We start from the raw sequence: 14,130 nt of genomic DNA on the forward strand, positions 1-14,130 counted from the left end.
TATTACTTTCCGAACAAACCCTGTATATCGAACTAGTAGTTGGACAAAAGACTAAATTGATTACAAATCTGCATGATTTACTGTATTGTTGTGACTAGCGTTTCTTTAACTAATTGACAGTCATTATTAATTGATATACATTTGATATGTTAAATATGTCCCCTTTGCAAATTAGTTGGTTAATATTAAATAAATCAATATTCCACAAACACCTAGGGTTAAGCTAAAATTGCCTGTCATTATGCTTTAATTACAATATAATTAGAAGTATTTTGTTAAAAATCATTAACTTCACAAAAACATGTCAGCAACATGCCTCGTATAAAAACGCCCAGACACTTAGAGGGTGGCACATACACCTAACCCTATAGACGGGCGGACTGTCTGACCAATAAAAAGGGTTGCCATACAGACAATTGTATTAGAAAAAGTCCAGCTGGCACCCAAATTTAATGTGAATCGATTTGACCCTACTTAAACTTGGAAAATCCACAACCTGTGCCAGAAAGGATACATGGAGGAGGAGAGGCTGCCCAAGCGAAGTGACCCAGTAAGCAAATTCTTCGTAGAAAAGGTTGAAAGGAAAACTAAAATTTGGTTGATAATATCAAACTAAAAGAACTGCGATGTAAAGTGCGGCTGTAAGGCAGACAGACGCTTCCCTGTCAACTTTCAAACGCTTACGTATCAAAGCCGCAGCTGACAGCTGCCAAATAAAGCTTTACAAAATACTTATTTGTATTTGTTTACGGTCATTGTTAGCTTTCGTTCTGCGCGTGTGTGCAAATGTTGAAAACTGATTTCTCATTCAGGTAGGCGAGGCGAAAGGACGCCAGCAAACAAACCAAATACTTAGTAACCATCCACATAGCTGTAAATATATACATATAGAGATATTATATATGCATACAGATAAGCGACCGACCGTAATTTGTACAGTTTTACGGATTAAATTATTGTCAACCAGGGAGTTGATTTGTTATAAGTTTTACTCAAATTGATTGCATGAATTGAGTGACCCAGCCGAAAGGACAAGCTGTGGAAAGGATACATGGGTACCTACCTATCTCCCCACATCAGCGAAGCTTTGCATCACAATGTGACATTTGCGTACAAATGCTGAATAATACCTTTTAAAAGAATACGGTAAATGATGTTGCACAATTGCAGACGTGCCGGGGACATACCGATTCAATGTTTGGCATTAAAAAGCTGAAGCCCATTGTGTCTACATAGTGTGTGTGTGTGTGTGTGACAGGTTGAAAGACGTATGTAGTAAATTGTCAAAGAGCAATGAATTGTGCCGTATTATCCCTTTTATGGCATGCCACAAATTTGTGTAGTTTACGGCTTAGGATCTTTTTGTGGAAGCATCTGAATAGTTGCGCCACGTTGCTTTGATTGGAAAGTAATTTGAAAAGAAGAATGGAAATCGCAATGGTAAATGAAATTTAGGTTCTAGAAAGAAATTTGACGTTAAAAATTTCGTCATTTCAAATAGTTGTGAAAGTGAATCTCGCTTCAGTGGAACGACACTGGAGCATATAAAATTGCTTTTCCTGCTTCGTTTACTTACTACTACATACTTAATGTGTGGATACAAAATAATTTTTGGAACAAACTTTGTGTTTCCAATTTCGTCATTTTTATTCCTGAACAGGATATATCAAGTCTGCCTCGATGTCTGCAACAAGCAGAAGGAAACGTCGGAGACCCTGAGTTTTGGTTATAAAATGGTTATATAATGATTATAAAAAGGTTATATATTGATTATAAAAAGGTTATATATTGGTTATAAAATGGTTATATGTTGGTTATATCTAACATGAAAATTGGCATGGAATATTGTTCAGGGCAGCGCTATGATAGCCGAATATATTGTTCGGATCAGAGCACTACAACATATAGCTGTCATGCACACTGATGGCTGAAAATCATTGTCCAAGGCAACGTTATGATCTTTGAGCATATTATTATACCATTTTATGCTATAAGAAATGCTCTTGTAAAGGTCCTTGATGCAAATAGTAGATATTAAAATATTACCGGTGAGCAGGTGAAACAGCATCGTCAACACTGAAGTGCTTAAGGAAGACGAAGAAGTGGAAGATCCAGCCATATGGCGGCGTGAAGTCGAATAAGAAGCGCAGAAAAGTGGTTATTAGTGGAGAGAAATTAAAAATCTAGCATCCAATAAATCAGCTTCTAGCTTGTATCTTTAGCGCTGGTAAAAAAAACTAGCAAGTTCTAAAAATAGCACACAGTTATGTCGCATTTTTACTCTTACAAAAGTTTCCAAAATTATACGCAAATAAATATTAAGTCTCTTATCTTTCCAACAATTGCGTTATGCTCGTGCACTTGTCACCGTTTGAGTAAATATTTTTGGATATTTGCGTTTATATTTTGGTAGCTGTATCATCACTGGTTCAAACTGGCCTGGGGGTTTTTCGTTTATACTTAATTTCATATATTAAAATAGTTATTCTTTAACATTGTTGCTAAGTGGGCACTTAGTCTATTTTTTGCCAATGTGTATACTGCTGTGTCACCCGCCAAAACACTTGCTGCTACTGTGATAATTTCTATTTGTTTTGGTTTTTAACTTCTGTTCTTTTGTTTGCTATTCAAACACCAAAACATGACTTCAACATTTGTGACACTTTTACAACAAACAACAAGTTTTATTTGCACTTTTTTGCACCCAACAAAAGAGTACGTCATAAACCAAATATTATTTTATAAATTTGATGACATACGAGTATATGGATGCAAATCTACATCTGTCCACCGAAACCCGAGCGTATTTATCTTTTCACCGGCTTTGTGATGAAATGCGATATGTATTTAAGATAAAATTAAGATGGCATTCCAAATGCGTAGAAGGCGCTTTTTGCATATAAAAGTGTAAGATAATTTGACAATTTCGTTGTTAGCTGCTCGAGTTCGTCGCCGCCAGTGATATAGTGCGAAAACGTAATGTATAAGAAAGTGAAAGAGTTATACAAAAGTTAAGTGCGCCGCGGGTAGTGATCCTGTACGAAGAGGATACAGAAATCAAGTGAAATTTATACTTGCTTAGTGAATACTGTAAATTTAAAAAAAAATCTGCCGGATCTCGCTTCATATATCTTGAAAAATTAATTATATAAGGATCCCAACAAAATGATGTTCAACTTGTGCAAGAGTTCAGAGGGTGTTTTTAGCAGCGCCTATCGCATGCAATTATTCGCGGCAGTAAGTGGTAAGTTCTGAGGTGGAAAAGGCAAAAGTGATATCTACTGAAAAGAATATACCTTCCTCCTCGAAATTGGCAGAATTTAGAAGCAATAAAATCAGGCAATCGCTGCACCGAATTTTCTATATACAGCTGCTGACAATAGAATTGAAACAGACTGAATTCGGTATTGAAAACCACGCTTCCTGAATTTTTCCACATAATTCCCCTTTATATCGCGGTTTAGTCTGTTCCTTTCCTTTAGAATCTTTTTCAGATTTTCTATAGATTTTAAATCCGGATATTGCGCCGGTCAAATCATAACATCGATTCCTTGATACTGTAGCCAAGTCTTGACCACAACGCTGGTATGCTTTAGGTCATTGGAACTGCCAAATTAACGGCATGCTCCATTCAACATAAGGAAGCATTACATCTTCTGAATTTCTCAGATAGTTAGAATAGTCCATGATTTCTTGTTTCCAAAATAAATGTCCACCTTCGTACCTGTAAAGACATGTTATTATCTGCTCCGTGTTTGACATTTTTTGTCATGTATTGGCAATTATTTTCAGCATTCTTTGGACATCGAACCCAAACTTTTCCATCGCTGCCTACCATATCTATTTTAGATTCATCGCGCCAAAGCATCTTACGCCACTCTTTGCATTTTCTTCACCGTTCCAATTGGTATGTGCCAAAGGAAAAGCAATCGGATTGTTCCGCTCTCAGAAATTCCTACACCCAATTCTTTTTGGATAGCCACAGAGGAATAGTTAACCCGAGACGTAGTTTTCTGGGCTGTCCCCTCAATTCGCACTCTTTTGGAGAACAGTTTACTCAATTTCAAGTAAACTCGTTTTTTTTTCTTTGGTAAAAATAGCTACACAAACTTTTTGCGTCGTAAATAAACGGCTGCAACATTAGTAAAAGTATACTAGAGATATCGAGACTTTGTTTTCTTCTTCTTTACTGGTGAAGGCACTGCTTACGTGGTTAGAGCCGAATTAAAAACAGCGCGCCAGTCATTTATTTTTGCTATATTGCGTCAATTGGAGATTCCAAGCGAAGTCAGGTCCCCTCCACCTGGTCTTTCCAACGGAGTGGGGGTCTTTCTCTTCCTCTGCTTGACCTAACCAGCCTAGCCGCTGTCTTTTAATTCGCTGAACTAAGTCAAAGTCTTCGTATATCTCATACTGCTCATCGTTTCATCGAATGCGGTATACGCCGTGGCCAATGCGCAAGGACCATAAATCTTTCGCAGAACTTTTCTTTCAAAACCTCGTAAAGTCGATTCATTAGATATTGTCCATGCCTCTGCACCATATAGCATTCTACCTTCGGGTAGTAGTTCTAGTCAAAGTTATAAGATGGTATATAAAAATATATACAAAGCTAATTCAGATTGTTTTTTCATTATTATTATGCGATGCTTTAATTTTTCTTCCCATTTAGTAACCATCATAACATTTTGCAATGGCATCGCCATTGGCTGGTTCGCACCCATGCTGGCTAAATTGCAATCGCCCACCAATAGTCCGGTTGACTTTGTCGCTACAGTGGAGCAAGGTTCATGGATCGGTTCACTGCTTTGCGTCGGTGGCCTTATGGGAAATTTGCTCTTTGGTGTGCTGATGGATGCTATTGGTCGTAAGGCCTGCATTTATCTACTCGCAGTACCGCATATAGTAAGTGCTCAACATTGGTATAGCCGCTTTCGATATTATACTTAATTTAATTATTTGTAATTTATAGCTATCCTGGATATTAATCTATGTGGCGCCATCCATTGAATATCTGTATGCTGCACGTTTTGCTTCCGGTATGACCGGTGGCGGCAATTGGGTTGTGGTACCGATTTTCATCGGCGAAATCGCAGATCCAATGTGAGTTGCAGCCATCCTTGTGTCACATGTCTCTTTGTATACATTTACTTTTATTTAATTCATAACACAGTATTCGCGGTCGTCTCACCTCACTGTTTACGCTCACCCTCAACGGCGGCATGTTGGTTGGTTATATCTTCTCCTCATATGTACCCTACCACATTATACCGATGGCGGTAATATTGTTGCCTGTACTCTATTTGGTAATCGCACTCTACTTCCCCGAAACGCCCTCATATTTGCTGCGCTGTGAAAAGGAGGAGGAAGCAGAGAAATCGTTGAAATTTTACTTGAATAACAAAACTTCGACTAAACTTGAGCTCGAGCAGTTCAATATTAAATATGCGGAGCTGAAAAGCGCCGTGAAACAACAAAGAGCAGAATCGGATGCGGTCACACTGCGCGATTTCTGTAAGTTTATATAAATACACAATACTTAAATTTTGTGACAATTTAGTTATGATGAATTTAATTTCGCCTTTTAGTCACGAAGCGCTCGCTACGCGCTTTTTGTATCGCCAACGCAGTCGTTTTCATTAACATATCGACTGGCAGCTTCGCATTACTCAACTACATGTCCACGATTTTCGTGGCTGTTAAAACCGAAATCCATCCTGACACGAACACAGTCATGATCGGTGGGGTTCAAATTCTAGGCGCCTATATTGCCATGATTGTGGTCGATCGCTTTGGGCGCAAAGTATTACTTCTCGTTTCAACAGCTTCCACAGGCATTTTCTTGGCAGCTTTCGGTACGTACGCATTCTTGGTGGAAGAAACAAACGTGGATCTAACAGCATATAGCTCGTGGCTGCCACTCGTACTCATGGCTCTCATTATACTCACAGCGAATGTGGGCCTTATACCAGTGGCTGCAGTTATCATCGTCGAGATTTTGCCGACAAAGGTAATAAGGCGTTGTACAGTTTCAAAATCCACGCGTATTTATTGTATATAAATTGTCTATCTCCTCAGATTCGTGCAAAGGGTGTATCGTTTTGTGTCGCATTAATGAGCATCTTCGCTTTTACCATGCTGAAGCTGTTCCCACCATGTATGGAAGCCTTTGGTTTGGCAACGACCATTTGGGCTTGTGCGGCATTCGCTGCTTTGGGTCTAATATATATAGCAATATTTGTGCCAGAGACGAAAGGCAAGTCTATGGACGAAGACGTAGACAAATAGTGGAGTATGCTGTCTACTTGTTTTCCAAAAATAGCAAGTCAAAACGAGGCATACTTACACAAAATTCGACTACAGTAAGTGAGTGTTATCAGCTTATCACATCATATCTGTAGAAATATACAAGATAATCGTGGAAAGCTTTGACAAGATATTGCATCATTTTGTGTATTTAAACCCAACATGACTTGTTTCTTCTTAATGTGATATTATTAGATTTAATGTTCAGGATTTTTTAACATTATGTAGGATAATAAAAATTAAAATAATAATAATTACTGAGAACTGTTCCGCGGAACTTTGAGATCTTACTATACAAGTATACAGTTCGCTGGAGTCTCTTAAGGACTTCCACACATTGACGGCATTTCTAGGAGGATCAAATTCATGGTGGATGTCAAAAAAGGCAATGAGCAGCGTTTGCTGAAAGTTTTTGTCATGACTCTTCAGGTGCTCGGAGACAACTGATAAGCCGCCCGTCGGTGTGCGCACGCTCCGAAGTAGATCACAGCAGAAGAAAATCAGTCTTCTTACTTTCCGGACAAACCCTTTAAATGGAAGAGTCTACGAGTTGTCAGACTTTAAAAGAAGCATGTGAACCCGGGCTTCTGTAATGCCTTCTTTTTCAGCAGAGTTCAAAAAGGTTTGGAATTCTAATTTTAATCTCTCGGAAGTCCGTTCGAGTGATTTTGGTGGATATTTTGGATATGAAACGCGTTCCTTTTCGACTCGTCCCGATAAAGCTGAATTTTTTTTCAAAAAAAGTACCGTAAAAAGGACACTTTGGATCCTACGTTCACGGAGAGCATTATAACTGCCGAGGTTTAGGAGTTTGACATGCAAACAAGTCATAAATCGAAGAGGAGAAAAAGCGAGCCAAAACCAAAAAAAAAAAACCGCGCCAAAGCCTGCATCAGGAATTCTATTTGACCGTATTGAGGTGTTGGCTGAGAACATCCGTCGAAAACGGTCGGAATTGTGGGAGGACAATTCATAGATTTTACACGATGATAATGCGCCATCACAGCGAGCCACGATTCTGACCGAATTTAAAGCTAAAAACCCAATGAATACCATCGATCATTCACCGTATTCACCAGATTTGAATCCAAGTGATTTTTTTCTTGTTCCCCAAACTGAAATTTCTGCTCCGTGGAACCTGAATCTAAAAGCTTTACTCAGCGAAGAAAGGAACAAATAGCAAGAACAAGTCAAGAGTCTTATTCGAAAATAAATCAAACATGCAAGTATATACATACATAGATATGTTTTCATCTTTAGGCAGTGAACTTTGACATAACTTTAGCCATTAACTCCAGGCGATTAAAAACCTAGAGCATACAGATTTACAAAGCATACACTGCGCGTGCCAAATACAGTGTCTAAGTGAAAATGTCTGATGACCCTCAGACCTACCAAATAACAGAGCAACATACACGAACAAAATTCCGACGTACGGAAGTGTACTTGAATGATTTTAAGTGGAAATGTAAACAAAAGGAACTTTTACGAAAATTTGTTGTTTTGTCGGTTTGTTTGTTTGTTTACATACATTCATTTGTAGGGATGTATGTACAGTAGGACTGTTGTTGATATAGGACAATTGCAATAACTTCAAGTCAGCATTTATAATACTCGCCTTGCCATTGTTTTTGTTGCACTGAAAGTGGAAAGTTTTTCAATTGCACATTGTTGTTGTTGAGCGCAAAGCTAAACCAAGCTCGGTGCCACAGAAAGCGCTTATTTGAGCACGCAGGCCATAGGGGTTTGAGAGCTTGATTGCGGAAGAATGGCAGCTTAAATGGGTTTCTAGTTAGCATTCAGGGGTTAGAGCGTAAAAGTACCTACACATGTTCCATAGTTGCTGACTCATTTAACCGTGAACTTCAAATTGAAGTGATCATTGTTGTTATTTCAATGGTTATGTGCTTTTGTTTGGCGTTTTTTTTCAGCAAAAATATATTTGGGCTCAAAATAATATAATTTATTATACCATACACATCCGTGTATTATATATGTATATATATATATATGCATCTACATATCTATATATATACTTATAGCATAGCTATGTATATACATATGTATATGTTGTGTATGTCCATAATTAGTATTATCAAAGGGGTATTTCTATGGCTGCTCTGGTGAAAAATACGCACGAGTATGTGAAGAACCGAACGACTACGGTTGGAATCAAATTACAACATTTCTAAGCCATTGTCTAAAAATTTCTTTGCGAGCAATATTATATTACAACAATTTGACCGACATACATACATACTCACGTAATAATCAAAAATGGAATATAATATCAAACGAAAAGTCGGTAATCGGTAGAAGTCCAACCTCCTAAATATACCATCTGATAATATATGACTCGGACTTGTTCATTTAAATCGACATTTTTTTCATTTCTTCTTAGTAGTGTGAAGTTTTGTTGATAATTTTAAAGAAGAGTTTTGGAAAGTCTACTTTATCACGAACGCAAGTTTTTAGCATTTAGCAAAGGTCACAGAAAACTGGTGTCATGCGAGTCATCCATTCAACACAGAAGAAGTAAAAGAAACAGTGCTTGAAAATAGTCGTGTTGGCAAGGGATCTCCACATCTTTTATGGATCCAATGAATTTTAATTAATGTTTTGGCTAAGAGGCGTGTCAATACTAGACTCGTACCAAAGAACTTTAATCTTTTGCGAAAATTACTCCGAATACATTCTGTAAAAAAGATCCTTGATAAGGTAGCTGAGGACTCTGCATTCATCAAACGCAACATTATCGGTCACGAGAAGTGGGTTATGACGTTGAAAATAATAACAATGGATGGAGTTAGTCGTCGACCAATTCCTGCTAAGCGTATTCCAGGATCGTTGGTCTAATGATAGAAATCAAGACGCCTATGGTGATTCAACACGGTCCCTTCGCGATGTGAGCGAGGCAAGAGTGCCCTTTCTGGCTAGCTTATGCCGCTTCCCTGAAAGAGGCTTCACTTCGTAAAAGTACGCCTGCATCCAAATTAATTGCAGCCACTTCTGCCAACACTACAGTGGTCTCGTAATTTAAATGTATGATTGAAGAAGAGCTCCTTATAGAAATGCCCTCTCCAACCTTCCCCCCTAGTTTTCACCCACCCATGAAAAAGCTCCCTCCGCCTGTTCTCTCTATCCTTATATCCTTCGAAGAGCCACCACGAGCAGCTACTGCGACGCAGTGATCCACATTTGCGAGAATACAGCAAAGAATATTGGCGTGTTTTCTTTCGAACCCTGGCTTCTCTGAGTTTTAGGGCCCACTTCGCAGCAATAGATCAGCCGGCAATGTCTAAGGGTACTTTGTTTAAAATGGTATTAAGTGCTATTGTTGGGGTAGCCGATGAAAGCTGCTCTTTGGGCACGTTCAAGCTTCTTAGCTATATAGCCTTTACGAGCGTCCTCCATCAGACGAAAATACCACAGAGCATTATTGTCTTGACTACGGTATCGTAGAACTAAAACACCACCGTTGGTGAGAGTCCACACATTTCCCTATAGCTCTACAGCAATATAAGCCAACGTCTTCTTTGACCTCTCTTTAATATTTGGTCTCTATGAATGCTTTCCATCAAGCATAAACCCTACTATTTCACTATTGAAGACGTGAACCTTCGAAAATGCTAGTATAATGGCTCAAAAGAAGCCTATATTGAAGCCGATAATAGAGATTTGTTTAAAATGCGTGAAAATATTGTTTTGGTTTTGTGCGGTCGGATCAAATTTGATTAGATGCTATGTAATTGTCGATATAAAATATATAGTTTTTGATAAAATATCGTACTTCGACACTTATCTTATTCCACTCTAAAGCTGACTCAGCCGAAACCAGCTTCAATTTGTGCGCCAAAACACAGTATGTTTGAAGCGATTAGTATTTTTCCAAAAGCCAGAGTCATTACTTGCAACAAATGACCACGAAAATTGTCTGTTATGCAGAAGAAAGAAGCAAAAACAGATGTTGAGAGCAGTGGCAGATATAGAACTTTGCGATGTTTGCTTTTTGGTGTTTTTCCCATTACAGGGTCATAAGAATAAGTACCTAAGCGCACACCGTGTTCGGCGGTATGGGATCGTGGATGCTGTTAACTCTGTTGCTTTTTTGTTGGCTTTGCGGCTGTAAAATTTGCAACGTGCCAAAAATCATAAATGTCAGCGAGACGGAGAGGGAGGGAGAAGCAGGAAGAGCCGTAGCCAAGCGTATAGAATGGGACGTAGGTAGGCAAAATTCTTACACGAAGAGAATACATAGAAACGTCAAATTGCAACAACGCCCTTGCGGCACGCCACATGCCGTTGCTTAAGTACTTTTAAGTGGGCTAACGTTGGCAAGTATATTCGCCACTACGTGAGTCATAAGAGCACAACACTCAACACTCATGTACATACATATGTATATTTACATATGTGTTTGCGAACATACATAAGTGCGAAGCCCTTTCCGATACTCAATCGTACGACAGTCACACGCGCTAAGAATTTATAATTTAGTTGCTTGCACCGTCAGGTTTTTGTGAATTGTGTGAAATGCAAATTTGCGATAATATAGTAATAGAGAGAAAAAATAAGTATATAATAACTATGTAAGCCCATGCAATCGTTGGGCAATAAACAATCAATTTTCGCAATTGAGTTGGCTGACCTCGGGAGTGAAACTCTGTGCGCCTGAAAGTAAGGTGCACAACAGTCACGTGCTCCGGTTAGAATTTTTAGTGGTAACAATAAAATTACATGAATGGATTTAACCGTTAGCAACAATAAAGACGACTGTGTATATTTTGGAATGAGAGGTGAAATTTACTTTGAAAAAAGTTAAGTTTTTGACTTTTATAATTGAGCAAACAGGAGATTAAAAATCTCCCAAGAAAGTTTGGTCATATTTTCAGATTCTAAACTGTATGACTGCTGTTAACACGGTTATAGTAGAAGAAGAAGAAGCAGAATGAATGGGCGACTGAAATGTTCATGAGATGATTGTTCAAAAAGTGTTAAAGGACGAAAGTTTAGTAGTTTATTTATTCATTCTAATAAAACGTGCTTTTGTCAACGCTTTTTTTAGTCCTCGAAACAGTCGGAATATTACTCTTCCGGTACAGATTCATATTCTTAGATTCAGTTTCTATCTCCTCGATGTACCATATAAATTAAATCTTTTGACAAACAGTCCTACCAACCTAAAAAAAAAATGACCTGCCTTTCTGATAATATAGCCCGCTAAAATTCAAAATTCGAGATACTTTTTATACAAACCTCGTACATCACTTTCTTAGCTACGGCACACATAACCATATAGTATCGTTGAGAAATCTTCATTTGTCCTCTTTTTAGTTTCACTTCAACATAAGTAAAATTTTTACCTTTTTCTTTAATTTTTTGCAGATTATTGTTTATTCTCTTGACATTTTACTGAAGCTATTTTAATTACATCAATGGCGATTCCAAACACAAGCAGTTGTTAGATTGCCTTTTATATTTCAGCATTTGGCAACTCTAGAGTTGCAATATGCAACTCACAACTTTATCGTAAAGTTTGACATGTTTGATGTTATACATACTCAGAACTTTTTGCTATACGTGGGCTATTTGTGTTATTTACAGTAACTTAAACTATTCATCTCAACCGAAAAATGGATTAAAATCGCTTCACTTTTGCGCGATTATTATTTATAACTTTGGAAGTGGATTAACTCAGCAACAGTGCATGGAGGTCCTAGCTCTCCATAAGACGAAGGATTTTCTTAATCACTTATGACCCCAGAAACTATTGATGCTATACCTGTTATTGCAAGATCTTTGTGTGACCTATCGTTTGAGACAACTATAGAAATTAGTCGGACAAACATACAGCCATGGACACATAAATAGCACACTTGGTCATCAAATAAGAAAACATTAATTTATTCCTTAGGTTTATCACTTACGGATTTAAAGAGGAATGCGTTTTATTTTAAAAATTATTCACTTTAATATAACTATAACACTGAAACAATAAATATTTTATTATCGCCAAAAAAAGACGAAAACATCAATATCCTATATGACAGCTTGGACACATAAATAGCACAATCTGAAAAGGGTTTTAAAAAAAGGTACAAAAATTTATAAAAATTATTAAAAAATTGCAAAAGAGTGTTCATTTCGTTAGTATTTTGTACTATATCCATCATTTTTAAGCATCCGCTCACATCTTTGCTGCATGCTGTCCACCAGTTCTTGATATCGTTCCTTTGGGATTGAATACCAAGGCTCCTCAATTCCAGCCCATAAATCATCAAAATTTTTTAATTTTTTGCTTGCTATTTTGAACTTTATATCATTCCATAAATTTTCTATTGGTTTCAGATCTGGGTTTTGCACAGGCCACTCATATATTCTAAATTTTTTATTGCCGAGACCATACTTTACTACCTTTGCGGTGTGCTTCGGATCATTGTCTTGCATAAATGTCCAGTTTATGGGCATGGATTGAAATACATTTTATTTTTCAGTACATCCAAATACTAAAACTGGTTCATTTTACCATTTATTCGAACAATTGGCACGATGCCATGCCATGAAAACACGCCCCGGACCATGATACTTCCACAGCCATACTTAATGGTTTTTTTGGTATACCTAGGTTTAAGGGATTGACCTTGTGGACGACGTAAACATTATTTTCCAACTGGTACCTTCCTATTTATCTTGGTTTTGTCGCTCAAAAACACGTTCTTCCAAAATTGTGCTGGTTTGTCTCCGTGGGCCTTTCCAAATGCCAGTCGAATTTTGATGTGGCGTTTTGACAGGAGTGGTTTCTTGCTGGTAATTTGTCCAAAAAGTTGAGATAAGTTGAGTCGTCTTCCTACAAGCTTTCTGGACACGTCCACACCATATTCGTCATTAATTTCGATCATAATTTCTCTGGTTGGCTTAAAAGGATCCGCTTTGCTCTTCCGTACTATGTATTTGTCAACACTAATATCGGATTTACGTGGTCCTGGTTTTCTTGGTATCTTTTTATTGACACAAGGTGGGTCTGTTTTGTTGCATAAAGAGCATTTTATAACATTTTTGGAGAGCAATATATTATTTTAGCAATTTTGACAGGATCTTTTCCTTTTTTGCTCATATTGGATATAAGGGACTCCCTTTTTCCGGCGTGGAATGTTTTTTTCCTTTTCATTTTAACGAAATATCGATGAAATAATTATATATTCGCAGAATTAAATTAAAAATATGCGAGAACCTCACACAAAATTAAAAAAAAAGTACGAACTTAAAAATGTGCTATTTATGTGTCCACCTCAAATCAACACTATACGCAATAAAATTGTCGCGTACAAAATTTAATAGAAAATAAACAGTATTTTTATGCAGGGAAATGAGCCTCATAACAGTGACAAGTAGATACATACCAAATTTTTATTGTTCAGCTACTTTAGGATTAAAAAAAAATTAGAATTAATATGGGATTCAGATGTGTGCTATTTATGTGTCCATGGCTGTATATTCAATATTGCGTGAACATTTGATTGTAAAAAACAACTTTTTTCACGTTGGATCCCTATACAAAAAACACTCCTATCGATTGGCTGAGGGAAAAGTTAATAAAAATACGATAGTGGTGCTTCGAAACATGTTTATGATATCATGACAAGGGATAATCATCGAATGACTTCTTTTTATTCCTGTACGTCAAAAGTTAACTAAGATTTTCAACACTTGAAGAGGCGGTTGATGCGTTCAAAAGGCATAGTTTGGAGATACTTCAATTAGAGTGGCAAAATTGCTTCGACAATTGGTTCAAACGCATGCAAAAGTGTATAGATCTTAAAAAAG

At 37.4% G+C, this 14,130-nt stretch overlaps 3 protein-coding genes across 3 annotated transcripts in view; 1 reads left to right on the forward strand and 2 right to left on the reverse strand.

Moving 5' to 3' along the window:
- Positions 1-14,130, reverse strand: part of LOC105232266 (40S ribosomal protein S8) — a 366,487-nt gene that overhangs the window by 227,573 nt on the left and 124,784 nt on the right. The window lies entirely within an intron of this gene.
- Positions 1-14,130, reverse strand: part of LOC105232275 (centaurin-gamma-1A) — a 267,016-nt gene that overhangs the window by 212,798 nt on the left and 40,088 nt on the right. The gene's annotated exons all lie outside the window — the stretch shown is intronic.
- Positions 2,922-6,560, forward strand: LOC105232268 (facilitated trehalose transporter Tret1). Its single transcript, XM_011213909.4, has 6 exons — positions 2,922-3,244; positions 4,673-4,905; positions 4,973-5,103; positions 5,174-5,514; positions 5,589-6,010; positions 6,079-6,560. The coding sequence occupies exons 1-6, from the start codon at positions 3,166-3,168 to the stop codon at positions 6,286-6,288; spliced, it is 1,416 nt and encodes a 471-aa protein (XP_011212211.3). The 5' UTR covers positions 2,922-3,165; the 3' UTR covers positions 6,289-6,560.

This window comes from Bactrocera dorsalis, chromosome 1 (genome assembly GCF_023373825.1).
Source record: "Bactrocera dorsalis isolate Fly_Bdor chromosome 1, ASM2337382v1, whole genome shotgun sequence".
Taxonomy (NCBI): Eukaryota; Metazoa; Arthropoda; class Insecta; order Diptera; family Tephritidae; genus Bactrocera; species Bactrocera dorsalis.

Coding starts and splice junctions, on each gene's coding strand:
- LOC105232268 (XM_011213909.4), top strand. CDS start 3,166: ATGATGTTCAACTTGTGCAAGAGTTCAGAGGGTGTTTTTAGCAGCGCC. Junction 4,906..4,972: donor TACTCGCAGTACCGCATATA/GTAAGTGCTCAA, acceptor TGTAATTTATAG/CTATCCTGGATATTAATCTA. Junction 5,104..5,173: donor GGCGAAATCGCAGATCCAAT/GTGAGTTGCAGC, acceptor TTCATAACACAG/TATTCGCGGTCGTCTCACCT.